Below are 20731 nucleotides of genomic sequence, written 5' to 3'. Positions count from 1 at the left end.
GATTATAACGCAATGATGCCGCTTGTTAATTTTCCGGCCGTGGCATAAACATTTAAATGAAAAATAACGTTCTCAGTAGCCTAACCCGTTTCATTTAGACCTATGATAGACTCTAGTCTCATCTGGGTCTCATTTACCTGATGTAATTTGTCGTGATTCGCATACGTGCCACAGCAAAATGGCTGAGTGTGGTTGTGAGATCGTCCTTAAAAACGCTCCAAGCGTTTTAAAAGGTGAGATATGGAACTTAATTTAGGATTGTACCAACAGGCTGGGAAGCACGAACTGGATATTCCATAACCCTATGGAACATATTCCATCCTGAGTTGCTAGCAACAACACATGCCGAGGAAAACGCTAACTCTGGGCCAGCAACTCCGAGGATTGATGCCACTCTGTTTTCAATACTGCTAATAATGCTGTCTTTTGTTTTCAGACTTTGTTAAATAATAAAGATTATTTATATCTCACTGCAACATACTTGTATTTTTGGATGAAAATATAACTGTTGTAGCCCAAACTATGATTATTATGATTTCAATGTTAACCTTTTGCCTTTATGAAATTGTAATGAATTGTGCTTGTTAGTCGGTCTTTAAGCGTGGCATGTCGTCAAAGCGTTTTGTCAATAATTAATTTAGAAATAAGTAATACATAAAACTGTGTTATATTGAACTATACAGTATTATATACTTAATACTTTCTGTCAAGTCAAAGATCCTATATGGCTTTAATAGGAAAATGTGTTTGACACATCGTGATGCATCGAATAATCGTATCGAAGACATGATAATCGTAATCGAATCGGGAGATCAGTGTCAATTCACACCTCTAGTAGGTTAGCACGACTTGTTCTTCTTTATGAGCTAAAGATTGTGTAGATGCCAGACTGTGGAGCGGGAATCATTTTCTAAAATACTTTTCGTGGTTCACCTTGAGGCCTTCCTCCCAACCGTGTCTTCGGATCAATGATTCGTTCATCTGTTGGGTATGAGTCTTTGAATCATTTTTCACGTGACTTGCATAGGCTCAGAAGAGGAAACAGGAAGTATTTGTTTCCTTCATTCACTTTCACATGACTAGGTTGAGTAAGACGTGAATGATATTCGTTCACAAGTGATAATTATAGGTTTCGTTATTTTCGACCACGAGAAAATGAACAAATCGCTCTCTGAGACTACTCGTTACTCCCGAGTCATGCTAATGATTCGTTCAAAATGATCGTGCACGAATGACGCATCACTATACTTTACACGTGTGAACTAGCTAACAGAAAACAACTTTGTCATATTATATACATTTACATTTAGCAGACGCTCTTATCCAGAGCAACTTACAGTAAGTACAGGGACATTCCCCCCGAGGCAAGTAGGGTGAAGTGTCTTTCCCAAGGACACAACGTCATTTGGCACGGCCGGGAATCGAACCAACAATCTTCTGATTAATAGCCCGACTCCTTAACCGCTCAGCCATCTGACCCCACACATTATATCAACTAGTTTGCTCGCCGTAGGCTACCAGTTAACAGAAACAATACAGTATTCACTTTAAAAGCTGCTACTTTAGCTATTTCATGCAGGAAGTACCGTATTTTTCTGAAAAAAAAGCCACATTTTCTATAACCCGCACCCCACCAGAATTGGAGCTTTGTGTTTGTAAATCGGATTTTAAAGGTCACATGACATGTAATCTTCACTTTAGGAGGTTATTTAATATTAATATGAGTTCCCCTAGCTTACCTTTGGTTCCCCAGTGGCTAGAAATTTTGGTAGGTGTAAACCAAGCCCTGGGTATTCTTCTCCGCCTTTGAGAAAATTAAAGCTCAAACGCTCAGTTAGAAAATTTCCTCCTTGTGACGTCACAAGGAGGAAGGTTACCTCCCCTCTCTCTGCTTTGCCCGCCCAGATAATCTGGCCCGCCCATGAGAAACTGAGCTATGACCGTGCAAGTGTTTTTATCCTCAAGAGACATCATGGCTTGCAAACTAACAAAGCATTGCATTTTCTTAGTTTGGATGTACAAAGGAAAACAAAAGTTTTTTTAAAGTTCCTTCATCTGAGCTGAAGACACGGTGTCTTAATTTTATTTTCTCTGTAAATGCGCCGACACAACTTCCCAAAGTTTTGTATGTCTGCGCCAAACATTTCAGCCACGACTGTTTCCTCAACTTGAGCTAATACAAAGCTGGCCTTGATGAAATCAAATTCTGGATCAGCAGCGTAGCCAAAGGTTTAGCTATTATTTTTGGCTGTAAAATAAGGATACAGGATTCCGATGCCGAAACCAAGACGGCACCGCACGTCTCACTTTATTTTCAGGAACACTCTCTCGTTAGACAGTCAGAACAATAACCCCCTTTTCACAATAAAAGCTCACAAGAAAATAGCTTACATACCTCTCCCCCTCCCCCAAAAAACTTCCATGTTTAAACAATGAAACAACCAAAACATGAAGAACACCAATACACAACATCAAAACACCACAACCATAGAAAAAACTAAGACAAACCCCAACTGCAACAACAGCCTGCCAAACGCAGTAACCTCACATACAGAGTCAACATGGACAACCATCAACAAAGTCCATGAAACAAACTGCCGGTCTCCCAGTCCGACTAAAGCGAGACACAGTCTGTCGAGGCTCACCGGGGCCTGTATCCTGAACAGCCTCAGCACCCGGTGGCTCCTCAAGTCTGCAGTCCCCCTCCCCCAACCCCCAGACCAACAATAAGGGAGCATGAGAAAGGGAGGAAGCAGGGACGTCACGAGACAAAGCAGCCGGCACCAGTCAAACAGTGTAGGGTTTGAGTCTATCATAATGAACAACCTGCTCTTGCCCATTGGGGCTCAAAAGACTGCCAATCTGGTAAGTGAGCCCAGGCTCCCCCTGAGAGCCCATGACAGGACCCCGTAGGGCCCCCCCTCCAGTGGGGAGCAAGCTTCCTGCGGTCCTCAGTGGGGTCATGCAGCCACACCAGATCACCCACCGCATACGGCTTGTGACAGGCAGCTCTGTCATAATACAACTTCTGATTCTCGCGTCAGGTAAATGAGACCCAGATGAGACTAGAGTTTATCATAGGTCTAGATGAAACGGGTTAGGCTACTGAGAACGTTATTTTTCATTTAAATGTGTATGCCACAGCCGGAAAATTAACGAGCGGCATCATTGCGTTATAATCGATTATAGTCGGCCACTGCATCGATGCAGCCATGTCCGCATCGCGATGCATAGATTATTCAATTAATTTCAACACCTCTAATCAATGTCCATGTCAATGTTCATTCAAAAGCTTGATGGCCCTTGTTATAAGTGATCGGTGTTAGGGGTGGCACAATTCAGGCGTCGGCACCACGTTGCCTGGCAGTGCCGAAGGCAGTTTCCAGCCTCCCCACCAGAGAAGTCACAAAGTCAGCATGAGAGGAATGACCATCCGAACATCCTGTCTGAGAGGACACCAATACATCCACTGGAACACAAGCCTCCCGCCCATGAGTCAAGTAGTAGGGAGTGAAGCCGGTGCAGGTGTGGACAGTTGTGTTGTATGCAAAAGCCACCTGCTTCAGGTAATCATCCCATTTGCCTCCACAGACAAGCAACCACGTGGCCAGCTGATCTATGAGAGTCTGGTGGAAGCGTTCCACCATGCCATCCGATTTGGGGTTGTAGGGCGTAGTCCGTGTCTTCTTAATCCCTAAACGTTGACACATCCTCTGTACAATCTCTGCTTCAATCTGCCGCCCTTGGTCACTGTGGATGACGTCCGGAATGCCATGTACCAGCACATAATCCTCAAACAAACACTGGGCTACAGATTGTGCTGTCTGATTAGGGAGGGCATACAGATTCACAAACTTTGTAAAGTAGTCTTCCACTACCAAGACATACCTGTTGTCCTTTGAAGTCACTGGTAGTTCGAGAATGTCAGTAGCCACTCTGAAATGGTCGACTCGCCTGGAGACCCCCCATTGGTGCCCGGTGCCTAGGCACAGGAGCCCTGCGGGTCTGGCATGGAACGCATTGTTCACACCACCGTTGAATGTCTTTCAGCATGGAAGGCCAGTGTGATGTTTGATAAGTTTGCACTTCCCAATCACTCCCGTGGATGTGCTGTCTCCCTATATCTCCCTATGCTCATCCAGTAATGCCTCCAGCTGTGCTTTCTGCTGCTGACTGGCGAGAACTCCTGCAGCGGCAGAAGAGGCCCGGTGGCTAAAATAGCAGAGAGTGTACCAGCTGGCGCCTGTGGGAGTGACCCAAGCTCCGACTCGTCCACAGAAAAAAACTCTCCCAGGTTCATGCCCTCTCTCAATATGATGTCCCGATTAGCAGGGTTCAACACTCGAGCTGTAGTAATCCCGTTCTTTACTGATGTCACCGCCACAACACATTTACTTTTATTCTGGGGATTAGGCTCTAGGTAGCCCACAAAGTCCGGGGGTAGGCCTGGGCCAACTGAGGAGACATTTACAGGCACCAGCATCTCGCAGAGGGGGGGCAATGTCATGGCAGCGGCAATGGAAACATTACAACATTCCGGGATCAAGTCTTTGCTGCTTAACAGTGGGATGGCAGTGTCCCATAACAGCATCCTGCCAAGAGCAAAGTCCAGGAGTGCATGGTTAGCCACGAGAAAGTCCAGGCCCAGCAGTGCTGCCTGAGTAGACCCCCTAAGCACATGGAAAAAATGCTGCCAGGATTCATTTCCTAGATGCAGAGTGGCTGTTATGGTGCCCAACGTGTCCAACACTTGACCGTTCACAGCACGTGCAGCAATAAAATCAGCATTGATGGGATGCGATGCAAAGAGCTGGAACGGACATGCTCCTGAATCCAGCAGTATGTTCATTTCCGTCCCCTCGATGTTGCCCCTCACATATGATGTACACTGCAGTCCTGGTGTGCCTTCCACAGGTACATTGCACCTAATCTTTTTTTCTTCCACCAGGTGACCCATGGGTTCTGTAGCTGATGTTTGGGCCGCAACATCAGCTACAAGTCTTTTCCCAACTGGCTGGCCGGTTATTCCCTCTTGGGCGAGAGGAAATAAACTCCAAATCAGTAGCCCCCTGCTCATGACATTTTGCCCTCAGGACCGGGTCGAGTCCGGCCAGAAATCTGCGAAATTTCTCCTCCCTCTGAGCTGACTCACCATAGCCAGGGAACGTTTCATGCACTAACTTGCTGATATCTGCTGCATGAACTTCCAAACTCTCACCAGAAGCACGGAGGCGCGCCGAGAGGTTCGCTCTGAGTCCAGGAAACATCTCTGTCCAAACGCCTCTTGTAATTTGTCTTTGACTGCAAAGTAGTCTGCTTGAACGGCTGTTGGAAGGCTATCCCACAGGATAAACGCAGCCTTCGTGAGCTGTGTCGGTAAAATCCTAGCCAGCTCATAGTCATGGTCACGTTCGGTGCCTCCCACCAGCGCCTTCACAGCCCTTCATACTGTCGGGCCCAGCAGGAGAAACTTTCATTCACCTCCCCAGCAAAGTGTGGCGGCAGTTTAATCCTGACGTTGCTGGAGAAGGGCCTGTCCCCGCAACGCTGTCAGCAGTCCAACGGATCTTCCTCAAACTTCCACATAGTGTCGTCACCTTTGTTTATTTTTCTACCACTCACACTAATTCGAACGAGAACAAAACAGCAAAAACCCCCGAGGCACAACGAGCGTGCTACTATAAAAAATAAAATTAAAATAAACTAGCGTGGAGTAGTAGCGGCTAATTCAACCGACCTTGCTAGCCAACTGTTCGATGTACCAACAACCAACAAAAGCCCTCAATGGGAAAAAATATGTACATATTCACCGCTGTCACCAATGTAGCCGAAGGTTTTAGACAGTAGCTATTATTTTGGGCTGTGTCAGAAATATTAATCTATCAAGCATTGCACAGTCAGTTGAGGAACAAGTTTAAGAAAGTTTATTGCTTACGGCCGGCCCACAAGGAGACAAAAACATCACACGCCATTGTGCTACAAGTTTGTCTGGTTCACAAGTCTTCAAGTAAGACTATTTATTGGTGAGAAGTCTCCTCCCCTGCATATCAGCTGTCAATATGATCTATCCCAGAGACAGAGTGCGCGTGCACGTGGAAATTTACAGAGTTCTCTGACCCTAGGATTGACCATGTGATTCACTCAGCACAGATAAGGTTAACACATTTATCGCACCTCTAGCATACTAATGATCAACCTAGGTCAGTTTGTCTACGTAAGCCTAGTGTCATCTATAGGTCATGTGGGGAGAGGGTTCTCTGCTGGCAAGGAATGCTGAACACTGAATCATTCTTATTACAGGATAACAGTTACATCTTTAATTTTCCCAACAGGCTGTAAAATAAGGACATGAGATTCCGATGCCGAAACCAAGACGGCACATCACGTCTCACTTCATTTTCAGGACCACACTCTCTTAGCCTGGCTGCCAGCCCAACTTCTCCCCGCCCACAAAATAATTTGGTCGGGAAGTTGGGTCTGGAGGGTCTCGTATTGGGAACAACTACATAAAACCAGGATCTGGGCGGACCAATGAAATTGCCAGGGCAGGCTTTATACGATGATGGAAGTTGATCAACAGTAATGTAATCAACAACGTCACGAAAGAGCCCTTGGGTTGAATTCTTTTTCAACAAACAACATATTATGTTGCTCTGATTGGTTGTAGGTCTATCCAATTGAGCGTAGAGGCATTTGTTCTACGACTTCGGTTGAAACAGGGGGTTACCTCCCCTCTCTCTGCTTTGCCCAACCAGGGGTCTCATTTATAAACTGTGCGTAGGATTCTTACTAAAAGTGTACGTACGCCCAAAAGCCTAAAATGGCGTACGCACACAAAAATTCTGATTTATAAAACCGTGCGTACGCACACCTGTACGCAATGTTCCCTTTATAAATCACAGATTACACATAAGTGTGAGTAAGTGAATAAGCATTGTACCCCGCCCTGAACACGCCCATTTTTAACCATAAATAGTCAATGCAAAGCACCTCATGAATGCTAATCTAGTATCTCATCATGACCCTGGCATACGGTTGTTCTTTACGGTGAATCATAGCGCATGACAACTTCTCAGATACTGTTGGCCTATAGGTGGAGCCCGAAAACTCCGAAAATGTGGTGGCCGGTAGATTACAATTAAAAAAAACTGTGCGAGTGGCGTCAACTGTGCCAGTGATATACTGCGAGTCGCAATACAATTTGAAAACAAAAGCGTTTTGTTATGAACAGTAATCTATTAAAGTCATTCAAATGAATGAATGAATAAATAAATGTCCACATCCATGCATTTAGACAGAAAGAAACGAATATATATATTAATTAATGCACAATTGTCAATCAATAGTTTCATATATTTTACATTTATGTATTTATTTATTTTGTATTCATTTATGTATTGATTTATTGATTGATTGATTTATTCATTCATTCATTTATTTATTCATTTATTTATTCATTCATTCATTCATTCATTCATTCATTCATTCATTGTTCCCAATATGATAATGAGAGGCCAGTAGGCGTGGAAACTGATGTTCAGACATTGCAATCAATCCAGAGCCATAGATTCAATCTAGCTAACGCCTGGGACACACTGGCTGCAAAGCGCCCTGGAGCGCCACAATATACTACGAATGCCGATAAAAACGTAAACATTTTAAAATAAAAAATCCTTGTTGATTGTCAAACCAACATATTTGTCCTGTGTGTAAGAGCGAGATAGACAATCTGGCATATAGCCCCCAATCAAGCAGAAGAGAAATCTGTGAAGATTGACGACACAAAGTTAATTATCGAAGATGAAAAGTAGCTTAGTCCTAAATGGAGTTGTATGCCCCATAGCACATATTTTACAAAGACTACGGCAACAAAAGCCAAACGTTGCCACGTTATGTTGGGAATGGGATGCCGTTGCGACGGTTATTGTTGGAGCAACAAGTTGCCTAAATAGCCTGTAGCCTATGCCATGTTTATGTACATGTCAGCTTTACACGTAGAAAAGAAAATCTCAGAGAAGGTGAAAGGCTTGGTGACTGGCATGGAGAAATGCGCGTCTAGTGTGAACAGCATCGCGCCAGGTAAACACATGGTTGGCCGGTCAGCGTAGTGAAGTTGGGTGTTAAGTGATAGCCCACAACTAACGTAGTAAAATCTTTATAACATGTTTGTTTATCCAAATATCATATATGGTGAATTAAATCTTTGTTTTCAACAAGGTCGGCCAGCCTGTCCAAATAGGCTATGTTGTCCATGACAGCAAGGATGGATGTAAGGCTACATAATCGAATACAAAGCGTGGAAAACGATTAGCCAATGGTGTGTCAAATACCGCCTACCTATTTTGATTGACACATCTAATTAACATATTGAGAAGAAGAAATACAGGAATGAATGAATGAATACATGAATGAATAAATGAATGAACACATGAATGAATACATGAATGAATACATGAATGAATAAATAAATGAATAAATAAATGAATACACAAATAAATACATAAATACATGTAAATTATAAGGTAATATTGATTGACAATTGTGCATTAATTAGTACATGTATTCATTTATTTATGTCTAAATGCATGGATGTGGACATTTATTTATTCATTCATTCATTTTTAAATATGGCAGGTTTGGTCCTCCATAGTTATATTTCCCACATGCAGGGTTTTGATACAGAAATGCATTTTTCATTTGCAATGGTAAGATTAGCTTAGCCTATAACAAAACATGTTAAATTATTTCGATTTGGCATTAGAACTAATCAGACTTCATCTGTAAGCAACCCACTTTAGCTCACGTTAGCAAACACTAGCTAGTCTGAAAACAGTCTGTTAACATGAATATTTGCAAGTCTCCAAGTTTGGTAGAAAATCTATGCATGATTGCACACTGTGCATGATTGATGTAAACCAGAGTTATTGCATTATGTTTTCCAGATTCTTGTCATTTATTGTACATGCTACCTTATATTTTCCGGTTTTCAGCTCAGCAACCTCGGTTTTGCATATTCTAAACTAGCCTTAAAACCAAATTTGGCTGCTACATTCCCAGTGTTAGCAAACGCTAGTCTGTTAACATATTTGCAAGCCTCCAAGCACAAACGCCACACTTTAAATCCTACCTGTTGCCTTTAACCATCCATTTATTTACTACTACTGTTGCATCCCTTGACATGTCATCTCCTTTTCCCTCTTTCTTTTTCTATTTTTAGCCCCCGACAACTGTTTTGATTTGTCCATCATTTTCCATAGACAACTCAATACTCGTAACTGTTCGCTCAGCGCTCACGGCGCCCCCGCTCCCTCCAGATGTCAAAATTCTATCTTATGAGACAGGACGCTGATGAAGAAAGTGTTTTGTCCGTCTCTTCATAAACGGAGTGACTAAGTTCAGTTGAGTTCTGGATTTCAATAAGTATTATCAATCTGCAGATTGGGAGAGAAAATCGGACCTCTGACCATAAATGACAACACAACACCAGGCTTAGGTCTCAATCATGTCTCTCTCAGCCCTGAAGGCTGGAGGACCATCTTTTATAGGGCACAAGAATGTAAACATAGATAGTGACAGTCAAGCAGTAATGACGTTACAACAGTCTCAGAGGAAAAGATTCACAGCTCCCAACACATGACCACTCAGCCTAGAGAGTTCATAGTTGGAGCTCTCCTTGTAGCCATAACAAGGAACATTTAGCCAGCACTTTCTCCTGACCCCGAACATCTATTAACCCTGACACATAGACACAATCTACTCTTATTAATAGCAAGCTTACATGAGAACATACTAACTAGTATCCAATGACTAGTTCTATTGATTAGTGAATAATGTAAGCACACAGGAAATCGCAATTTCTTCCACAGTCCCCCCCTTTTGACGTTTAACGTCAACACAACAACTGTTTATCTGGGGCCTGCTATGGTGCCTTACATTTCATAAGTTTTATAACATTTCAAAACCTTAACAATCAAACAATACCGTATCTGTTACTACCCAACGCAGCATACATGATTATAGGATTTAAAAGTATTACGTAGTACCCAATCATAGGTAAAACAAAATCAATGAAGTGAACAGCATAATGACAGTTCATCAATGATTCTAGAAACATAGGCATATTTCTCTGCTGGACATACCCCCTGGTCATGCTCTCGTGAGCTCAACACAGCAGGGTATCGATCAAACACTGTTCATTAAATTCAGAGTATTTCAAACAGTATTAAAGTAATAAAGTAACCACCTTTAATTATTGTTAACTAATCTGTGGTCAAGGACAGATCTATTCACATTGCATACAGCATTGTATATCAGTTGGAACATAGAAAGGAGCCAAATGGCCATCTTTATTACAATGGCAAAGTAGACACTTGGTACTTGAGATTAAATATCAGACATTTCAATCATTCCCAGGGCAATAAAGTAATCATCAGTCTTGCTTGCTTTTGTCTGTGGCTTGATTTGGGCTACCATAATCTTACTGGCAGCCTTCCGAGAGCCCACTGCACAGCACTGTACACAGCAGGCAGTACACATCTTCCAAGCACAAACCACAATCAGCACAACAACGATTAACATGCCCAATCCATGATTCCCATTTGAATGATAGTCGAAAAGAAACCCCCCACAGAGGAGGTCAGCCAATCAGCAAAATTCCAAGGTTCAGGTTCCCCCAAATCGGAAATGATCTCTTTAATGTGCGCAGCCATATTTGTGATATTAGCAGATTCATCTGGGATAAAAGTACAACAGTCATGACCTATCACAGCACATGTACCTCCCTGAGCTGACAACAGATAATCCAGTGCCATCCGGTTCTGCAGCACTACTTGTCTCATAGCCTTCATCTCATAAGCAACCGCAGTTAAGGCGTCGGCTGTCTCATTACCAATGGACTCCAACCCTACTGCTAAGCTCCTAATATCTCTAAAGGCAGTGATAATACCATACGCAGGGAGAATGGCAGCTGAGAAACGTGAAAAGTGGTTGTGCACTATTGATTCCAAGTGATGTGATCCCAGCTTCTTAGCATCTGCATTAACAATACTTCTCTTGTGGCGGTGCCACCAATGTTTTTGCAAGGGGTGCAGGGGCAACCCATCTACAGGTCTGAGGGCTCCTACAATAAACCCAAGGTAACATGTTCCTGACCAGTTGGCTGGCAGAAAATAATAAGCCCTGTTACCACATACCCACATGGTGCCATTGTTAGCTGCATGAGGAACCCCAAATGGATCTGTTGTAATACTTATCGGTCCACCTTTAACAGGCAAATCAGACAACTTTGTATAAGCATATGTCGACACAGTATGATTACACGTGCTGTTCCCCAATGCCCTCCCTGTCCCGTTATGAGTCACACATAACCACGCCTGTGGAGCATAGGCTAACCACAATGGGGGCGAATAGGTAACTCCTTTAGGAATGTGTCGTTTGTGTACAGTAACATTTTTCACATTCAACCCGATACACTGCCAACTCCAGATCTCACACATATCTGCCTTAGAGAGTGGGACCGCTATCCAAGGATAGGTTCCTGCATGTTGGGGAATCATACCACACACCCAACAAGACCCATTTCCTCTCATTTTCCGTGCAGTCATTTTGGCGGTTCTTAGGAAGGTGTTGGCGAAGTATTCAGTCTTCATGTGTACTCCAAGGTGATGGGTGTCAATGTTCAAATCAGTTTCTTTGGGAGCATGTAATATTGACTCTGGTAGTGGCTCATGTCTGCGATATCTGTGGACTCGTGCGTCCGTTATCAGTAAATGTCTGTCAGGTGTGTGCGTCAGTTTATCTGTGGATATCATCTCTCGTCGTAGCTCAGGCAGCGGGCTCGGTTTCCTTGAAACAACCGAGGTCCTCTGCCTCAGTATCCTCTCGTTCCCGTTCTGGGTGCTGTCACCTGCTTCATGTAGAGGCCGGAGGAAGACTGAAAGTGTCTTCCCCTCTCCAGGCTCCTCTCTCTGGTTTCCTGTCTGGGTGCTCTCATCTGCTTCATGAATCACACATGGGGGAGAGAGGCATGGTAGCAACAGCAGCCCCTCTCTGGCTTTCACCACATGTGACTCACCTTTTGACGTCTTCAACACCTCCGGGTGGGTGCTCTTTGGGACCTCCGTCTCGGCGCCCCTGGATTGGAGTGCTGGACGGCAGGGTCCTGGTTCTGGCTCAAATCGGTCCGCTGGACTGGAACCTGCTCCCGAATCAGCCGCTGCGACCGGGTCTCCATCCCCCTTGGTGTACTCCCGAAGGAGCAGCCCAGTGGGGATGAGACAAATGGCAAGTTGGAGCAGGCACCATTTGGAGGTGCACCTGCTCCTCCACCGGCCCCTTGCTCTCCGTTGGGACCCTCCAACGTGTTGTTCGGTGGAGGGGCCGTTTTGCAGTGTGTCGCATGGATCCATGTCGGACGACCCTCCACTTTCACCGCTGTGTGAGTCACCAAGAGAACCAAGTATGGACCGGTCCATCTCGGTGAGAGGGCAGTCCTCCGTTTGTGCACTTTCACATACACGTAGTCTCCCGGTTGATAGGGATGACATGGCTCCCCAGCAGGTTCAGGCAGGGCAGCTTTCACCTGTGAATGCACAACCCTGGCTGCTCTAGTTAGGGCGTAACAAAAGTTTAACATTGTATCATCCATCTGGTGGATATTCATCTGTTTCAATGATAGTGGGGGAGAGACAGGCAATCTCATGGGTCTCCCTAAAACTATCTCGTGTGGAGAAAGTCCATTCCTCCTTTGGGGAGTGGACCTCATGGCCATAAGAGCTAGTGGGAGTGCATCAGGCCATTTTAGGCCAGTCTCTTCACATATCTTGGCTAGTTTGTTTTTCAAAGTTCCATTTTGCCTCTCCACTGCCCCCGCAGACTGTGGGTGGTAGGGACAGTGGAAATGCTGGTTGATCTGGAGCGCTTTACAAAGTTCCTGAACAATCTGACCTGTGAAATGGGAACCTCTATCACTGGACAGTCTTGTGGGGATCCCATATCTACAGATCACATCTCTCATGAGAATCTTGGCTACCGTGGTAGCATCCGCTTTCCGACATGGGTAGGCTTCTACCCATTTCGAAAACATGTCAACAATTACAAGTACATACTCAAAATTACAACACTTGTTCATCTGAATAAAATCAATTTGTAAATGCATAAAAGGACCACTTGGAGGTGGGTGGGCTGCGTCTCTTCTCTTTGGTCCCTTTCCGGGATTATGCTGCTGGCAGGTATGACACTGAGCACAATGTTGCTCAGCCTTTGTGGAAAAACCAGGTGCAAACCAATCAGTATTTACTATTGAGACCATACCCCCCTTGCTCGTATGGGCACAGCCGTGCGCCATGCGAGCCAACCAAGGGAACAATGCACGTGGCGCCACCACGCGGCCGTCGGGGTGGCTCCACACTGCTGAAGTAGGATCTTTCACACAGCCTACGGATAACCAACCATCCCTCTCAGTGTTATCAGCAGCGGCTTGAAGGTCCGCCACATCATGAAAAGAGGGAGTGTGTGTTTCCGGTTGCTGAGACACAGAAAAAATAGAGACCTGGGACACATCAGAGGATTTGGCCGCAGCCTTTGCTGCTAAATCAGCTTTAGCATTTCCTCTTGAAACATCATCTGTATTGTTAGTATGAGCCTCACACTTAACAATAGCTAGCTTTCTCGGTAGTAGTATTGCAGATAACAAATTATCAATCATCTTTCCATTCTTGATTGCTCCACCTGAGGAGTTAATGAAACCCCTTTCTCGCCATATGGCACCAAAATCGTGAGTAACTCCAAATCCATATCTTGAGTCGGTGTAAATATTTACGATCCTTCCTTCTGATAAACAACATGCCCTTGTCAGAGCAAACAACTCGGCTTGCTGTGCAGTGCATTGTGGAGACAGTTTACCAGATTCGAATGTCTCACTGTCCGTGCAGACCGCATATCCAGAGTTTAGAGAGCCATCCCATGCTCGGGACGAAGATCCATCTACGTACAACACAAGTTCAGCATTTTCCATAGGTTTGTCAAACAAATCAGGTCTGGGTGTTAGCACTTTATCGACAACCATCTCACAGTCATGTGGTTCACCATCATCAGGGGTGGGCAACAATGAAGCTGGATTTAACGGGGAGCATCTATGGATTGTAATGTTACTTTGAGTCAACAAAATCAGTTCATACTTTGTAGCTCTGGTGGCTGACAGGTGTTGAGTTTTGGTGCGTAACAGAAGAGCACTTACTGCGTGAGGAACCATCACTGCCAAGGGCGACCCCAGCACTATATCTGAAGTTGCTTCCACACATGTTGCCGCAGCACAGACTGCTCGTAAGCACGGGGGAAAACCTGCTGCCACAGTATCTAAAGACGAACTCACATAGGCGATAGGCCTCCTAAGATTACCATGCTGCTGGGTCAGTACACCCTGGGCAAACCCTTTGGCCTCGTGGCAGTACAGTGTGAATGGCTTGGTGTAGTCCGGCAGACCGAGGGCTGGCGCCTGGGCCAAGGCCTGTTTGAGAGATACAAATGATTTATCAGCTTCAGTGTTCCACAACAAATGAGTATCAACCTGGCCCTTCATTAAATCAAGGAGAGGTCTAGCCAACAAAGCATAATCAAGGATCCATTGACGACAATACCCCGCTGAACCTAGAAAAGACTTTAGTTGTTTTGCTGTTCTAGGCTTCGGTATCAACCGGATGGCCTCCACTCTATCAGGAGTCAATAGCCGCTCTGTACCTTTGAGTGTATGGCCCAGATACTTGACCTCCTCGGACCATAACTGCAGTTTTGCCTTTGAGGCCTTGTGGCCCTTCTCAGCCAGTGCCTGTAGCACAGCAATAGTGTCCTGTTGGCAGGAGGCAAGGTTCTTAGAACATATCAAAAGGTCATCAATATACTGCACCAGAGTAGAGCCGGCTGCTAAGGTGACATCCTGGAGGTCCTCTCGTAAGGCTTGACTAAACAACGTAGGTGATTCGGTGTACCCCTGTGGCAGAACTGCAAACTTATACTGGACCTGGCGAAACGTGAATGCAAACAGATACTGGCTCTCTTCTGCAATGGGAACAGAGAAAAAGGCACAACATAAGTCAATTACTGAGTAATGAGTTGTGTCAACTGGAATGCAGCTGAGTATTGTAACAGGGTTAGGCACGACAGGATGTGTTGGGATAACACATGCGTTGACTGCTCGCAAATCCATAATAAACCTCCAAGTGTTTTTACTGGCCTTCTTCAAAGGGTAAATTGGGGTATTACATTTGCTCTTACAACATACAATGATTCCTTGTGCTAACAATGATGCAATTACTGGCTCAATTCCCTTTTCTGCGTCCTTACTGATAGGATACTGTGGTTTGTTCGGCAAAGGTTTTCTGGGATCTACAGTGATAACTACTGGGATAGCGTTCTTAATGCGTCCTACATCATTTGCATGCTCAGCCCATAACTGCTCGGGCACTGCTGCTAATAAGGCTGCATCCGTGGTGGAACGCTCTGAACAATCTCTGCAGTCCACCAATGGATCTGTGTGGGAATACAGAAGGTGATAGGCCAAGTGTTCCTTTTCCTGAGGAATAGATAAGAACACTCCATCAGTAGTGCATTTAATGTCACAATTCAGTTTGCACAACAAATCCCTTCCCAAAAGATTTACTTCACACCCCGTAGTTAAAAGAAACGCATGCTCATCACTCAATGGACCAATATCAACTCTTAACGGCTTGCTAACCACTGTTTGAACAGGAATCCCAGATACCCCCACTGCATTGACTGTGTGTCTTGATTTTGGAAAATTTGGATAGTTTTGTGCTGCAATAACAGATCTAGTTGCTCCTGTGTCTATCAGAAAAGGAAGGTCTCTGCCTTCCACCTTCAACGTAATCATAGGTTCATTATCACTAGACACAGTTACTACCGGCATACATGTTGATGTTTCGAGTCCTAGGCCTCCCTATTGTTGTTGCTGTCTCTGACCTTGCGGCGGCTCGAACGGCTCAGTATCAGGCCAAGTCAACTGTCTCTGTTGGGGGTGGTGATTCTGGGGCTGTGAAAACCCATTGTACTCAAGGCGATACTGTTGGTTAGGAGGGGACTGGATCCCATACGACTGCTGGGTCTTTTTACCAAACTGTGCATACGTCTCAGGGCACTGGTGGGCCCAGTGACCTTTCTTCCCGCAGCGTCGACAAACATCCTTGCCCATTTCATCTGTCTGTCTCCCCCCCTTCGAGTTTCTCCCTTTTCCTTTACCTTTACCTTTGAATCCTTTTTCCTGTTGTTCTAAAGAGCTTATTTGCAAAGCCATTAGTTTCTCAACTTTCTTTCCTGCATTTGCCTGCATTAATGTAAAATTATGCTTTGCATAATCCATAATCATATCAACTGTTTTGTTCTCCCAATGCAGAACTTGTTTCTTAACTTCTACCTGGAGTTCAGGGAGCAAACCACACATGAACACATGACAAAGTGGCACAGGGGAAGCGGCCGCAGTAAACCCAGAGTGTTTGTCAAATATCTTAGTAAGCCTTTCTAGGTAGTCTGTAGGTTCCTCGTCTTTCCTCTGTTTACAATCATACACTTTATTCCAGTCCAGAACACCAACTCCCATTTTTGGTATTACAGCTATCAAACGGCGTTTAAGTGCTTCATATGGTGCATTTTCAAGTTCAGCGTTTGGTGCAGGCAAACTAGTTCTGCGTTATCCTCATCAGGAATCAATGCTTTCAGTTTTCTCAACACTCCAGGCTGGAGTGCTACCTCTAACAATTGATTCAAATCTAGAAAAGTAGGTCTGTGTGCATTGATAGTTATTTGCAGCTCTCTAATAAATTTTGCTGGGTCTTCTCTTATGTCAGGGAAACCCTTACCTAACTCCCTCAGCTCAGTCACTGACCACGGGCGATAAAGGTACACAGGCTGTAATGCATCAGGACCTGGATAAGCTCGCATAGGGTACATGGGCACTGGAGGGTCTAACTGGTCAGTGTTACATGTCTTGCGTGTTTGATATGTATGGGGCTCTCTTTCTTTGCTTGAGTTACGTGAACCCCGAGCTGATTGAAAACCCCGACCTCTAGAGATTGCCCTCTCTATTTCTCGCCGTGGGTCGCTGCTCAACTGTCTCAATTTCGTCAGCAGGGCTAGTTCATCTTTAGTTAGGCCTACCGGATCAATCACATCTGTGGTGCTTGTAGCACCAAGTAACCCTTCAACCTTTTCTGGTAGTTTCTGTGCTGGCTGCTCCTGACCCGATGCTTCACCTAACAATGCATTTTCCCTGTCTCTGGCTCTCCTTTGCATAGCCACAGTCATAGCAACAACATCATCTTCATCTTCGGTAAATAAGCTACAAATCTTAGGTAGTGGTTTTCCTAGGGAATTTGCGCTACCTTCAGCCTTTTTCAAGACTACTGACTTCTCACAATTTGTTTTCGCACTAGTCTGTTCACGCAACTCCATGTTAGCATGTTCAAGCAATGTCTCGAGTTCCCTCACTCTCCGAAATTGTTCAGTCTGATCACGTTTTAACAATGACTCCCGCATCTTCTGTTTCTCAAAGTGCTCTAGCTCGATTCTAGCAGTCTCTTGTTTGTCTCGCTCGAAACGTTCCAACTCTTTCCTAGCTTCTCTATCAGAATCAGTTTTAGCTTGTTCGGACCGTATTTTCTCAAGATAGCCAACTCCACGTCGTCTCGTAGCTTCAGTTAACCATATCATAAACATTGGCCAGTTGACAAAATGTTTAGTCATCCGACTTGTTTCCTTGTCTTGCAAAACCACTTTTAAGCTCTCCAATACTTTTACGTCAAATGTTCCCTCCAACGGAAAACAATGTGTCGGGTCATGATTAGTCCATGCATGCCATTTCTCAACGCTTGACACTGCTTGAATTCCATGTAAATCAAACATATACCGCGCTGGACTATTCTCAGGTAACAACGTCTCTATTGCTTTCGTATTGGACGCTAGATTATCCATACTGAATTACAATGTAGGCTATCTGTAACGAATCTCATAACGGTATGAAACCAACTTAATTGATTTACTGCAGCAATAATCAGACAGCACTTTAGAACAGTCACACAAACTCTTAAGAATAAACTACAAGAAGTGTGGTGGTGGTGAACTACAAATATGGCCTTTTCAAGCCAAAGTATCCTCGCCTTCCGGCGCTCGATCATGGGACGCGCATACAAAGACCCGACTCTTTGGGAACGCGCATACACTCATTTCCAAAACTCCGTTACCTCATGAGTAACAAAATAACCACAATTTTGTGCTTTAAAAAAACGAGTTAAATCATATAGGCTAACTGCCAGTCTATATTTCCCTTAGTGTTTGATTGTGTCCCTCGCTGATCATTAAGTGCCAAGATTGTCAGTTAACCTCCTAACTGTCCCTTTTACATTGACAAAGTATCCCTAACTTGTTTAAAACCCACTTTACCATTAAAAGTCGGTCTCTCGCATAAAGCCTTTGACCCTAACACATTATGACCGCCCACCTACTGTGCTTGGTCTAAAGGAAGAAAACCCCAAACAACACTTAATACAGTTACAATTCAAACGAAATAAAATCCCAATAAGATCTCTGTTCAAAAGAGAAAATGTTTAACATGCATTGAAAATAACATTTCCTTGTTTGGTTCACCCCTGGTCTGTATCTGTAAAACCATAACTCTCTGTTAACAGATCCTTTACCTCAGATCAAGAGTATATGGTCCGTATTCTCTGTTAACAGATCCTTTGCCTCAGATCAAGAATACAGATATGTTACATACTTTTTCAATACTTCCCGCGACCAGGGTTCTTGTACGCTATCAGAGTTTGCCAACTCTGACCAAGACAAAGTAAAAATAGCAAGTCAAACAATGACCCAAATTTACTAAACCAAACTCTACCTAAACTAAAACCTTCTATTATCTTCCTCCTGTTGAGGCCTAGCAGACTCTGCTCTGCTAAGACCAGGCTCCCAACTGAACGTCACAATAAAAAAGGGTTCTTAAATTGTTTACGTTACCAGTATCGCAGAGGGACAGCAGGCGCACCAAGCACAAAGCAGTCCGTGAATGGGGTTTTTTAGAAAAAAGGATCCCCTTACCTTTTGGTTTTGCGTGTCACGGGTTCTGCTTTATACTGGTGCCGCCGTGGGTCTCTCCTGGATCTGGTTCTGCAATCCTGCTGCTCGACAACGCCAATTGATGAAGAAAGTGTTTTGTCCGTCTCTTCATAAACGGAGTGACTAAGTTCAGTTGAGTTCTGGATTTCAATAAGTATTATCAATCTGCAGATTGGGAGAGAAAATCGGACCTCTGACCATAAATGACAACACAACACCAGGCTTAGGTCTCAATCATGTCTCTCTCAGCCCTGAAGGCTGGAGGACCATCTTTTATAGGGCACAAGAATGTAAACATAGATAGTGACAGTCAGGCAGTAATGACGTTACAACAGTCTCAGAGGAAAAGATTCACAGCTCCCAACACATGACCACTCAGCCTAGAGAGTTCATAGTTGGAGCTCTCCTTGTAGCCATAACAAGGAACATTTAGCCAGCACTTTCTCCTGACCCCGAACATCTATTAACCCTGACACATAGACACAATCTACTCTTATTAATAGCAAGCTTACATGAGAACATACTAACTAGTATCCAATGACTAGTTCTATTGATTAGTGAATAATGTAAGCACACAGGAAATCGCAATTTCTTCCACAACGCCTACCCTAGCAGTTCTAAAAAAAATTATAACATTTAAGAAATGCAGAAACGCACAACAGCAGCTATAAATAGAAAATACAAAAAAAAGAAAAATATTTTTACATTTATTAATTTTTACCATTGTTTTGGCGCCCCCATGGTGCGGCGCCGCATATAGCGCATACCCACTTTTTGCGCCCCTGCTCGTGCATGCAATTGACAGGTAATCTTGCCAACAATTGGTAGCGCTTTAGCAAAGATTTAACATCTATTTGGCGGCTAGTAGAGCAGGGGGTGATGATGACAAACCGAAAGCGTCCATTTTCTTGCATGTCATTGGAGAAGATGTTCTGGACGTTTATAATAGCTTTCAACTGGATGAAGACACGCTGACGTTGACAGTTTTTATAGCAACTTTTGAACGGTACAAATTCTTCACTCATGACCAGAAACAAGGTGTACCGTTTGATCAGTATTTAGCAGAGCTCCACACGCTGAGCAAAACATGCGAGTTTGCAGCTCTAAAAGACTCACTTGTCAAAGACAGAATAGTCTGTGGAATTTATGACAATGTGCTCAGAGAAATGCTGCTCCGTGAGACAGGACTGACATTAGAGAAGTGTGTTCTGACATGTAGAGCCGCAGAAACTACTCGTGCACAGGCTAAGGAGCTAGGCAGGGGTGAAACAGCAGTGCATGCAGTGGAAAAACACGACCGACGGAAACCACACAGAGATGAGAGAGAGAAAACTACAGAGTTTAAGTGTAGTAAATGTGGATACAGCCACAAGCCCGCATCATGCCCAGCATATGGCAAGTCATGTAATACCTGTGGAAAGAATAATCACTTCTCAAAATGCTGCAGAGCGGACAATGATAAAGGGAAAAAGATAAAGAAGAAAGTCTATGCAGTTGAAGAGGATAGAGATAGTGACAGTTACTTTGTTTGTGACAGTGTGCAGACTTGTGAGAAAGTAGACAAAGCCGAATGGATTGTACCTATAGAGGTAAATAAAACAGTAATACCATT

At 44.1% G+C, this 20731-nt stretch overlaps 1 protein-coding gene across 1 annotated transcript; it reads right to left on the bottom strand.

Moving 5' to 3' along the window:
* Positions 1-9498: 9498 nt before the first annotated feature.
* On the bottom strand, positions 9499-16050 carry LOC146258578 (uncharacterized). The gene has a single exon (XM_084671211.1). It carries the CDS (start codon positions 12543-12545, stop codon positions 10572-10574), a length of 1974 nt encoding a protein of 657 aa, XP_084527337.1. The 5' UTR covers positions 12546-16050; the 3' UTR covers positions 9499-10571.
* Positions 16051-20731: the final 4681 nt, after the last annotated feature.

The sequence above is a fragment of the Hypomesus nipponensis genome, chromosome 14 (assembly GCF_054491055.1).
Source record: "Hypomesus nipponensis isolate SF chromosome 14, ASM5449105v1, whole genome shotgun sequence".
In the NCBI taxonomy this organism is placed as follows: Eukaryota; Metazoa; Chordata; class Actinopteri; order Osmeriformes; family Osmeridae; genus Hypomesus; species Hypomesus nipponensis.
This window is presented reverse-complemented; position numbering and strand designations above follow the sequence as displayed.

What these genes read in the sequence shown, in the direction of transcription:
- LOC146258578 (XM_084671211.1), bottom strand. Translation starts at nt 12,545, where the DNA reads ATGTCATCCCTATCAACCGGGAGACTACGTGTATGTGAAAGTGCACAA.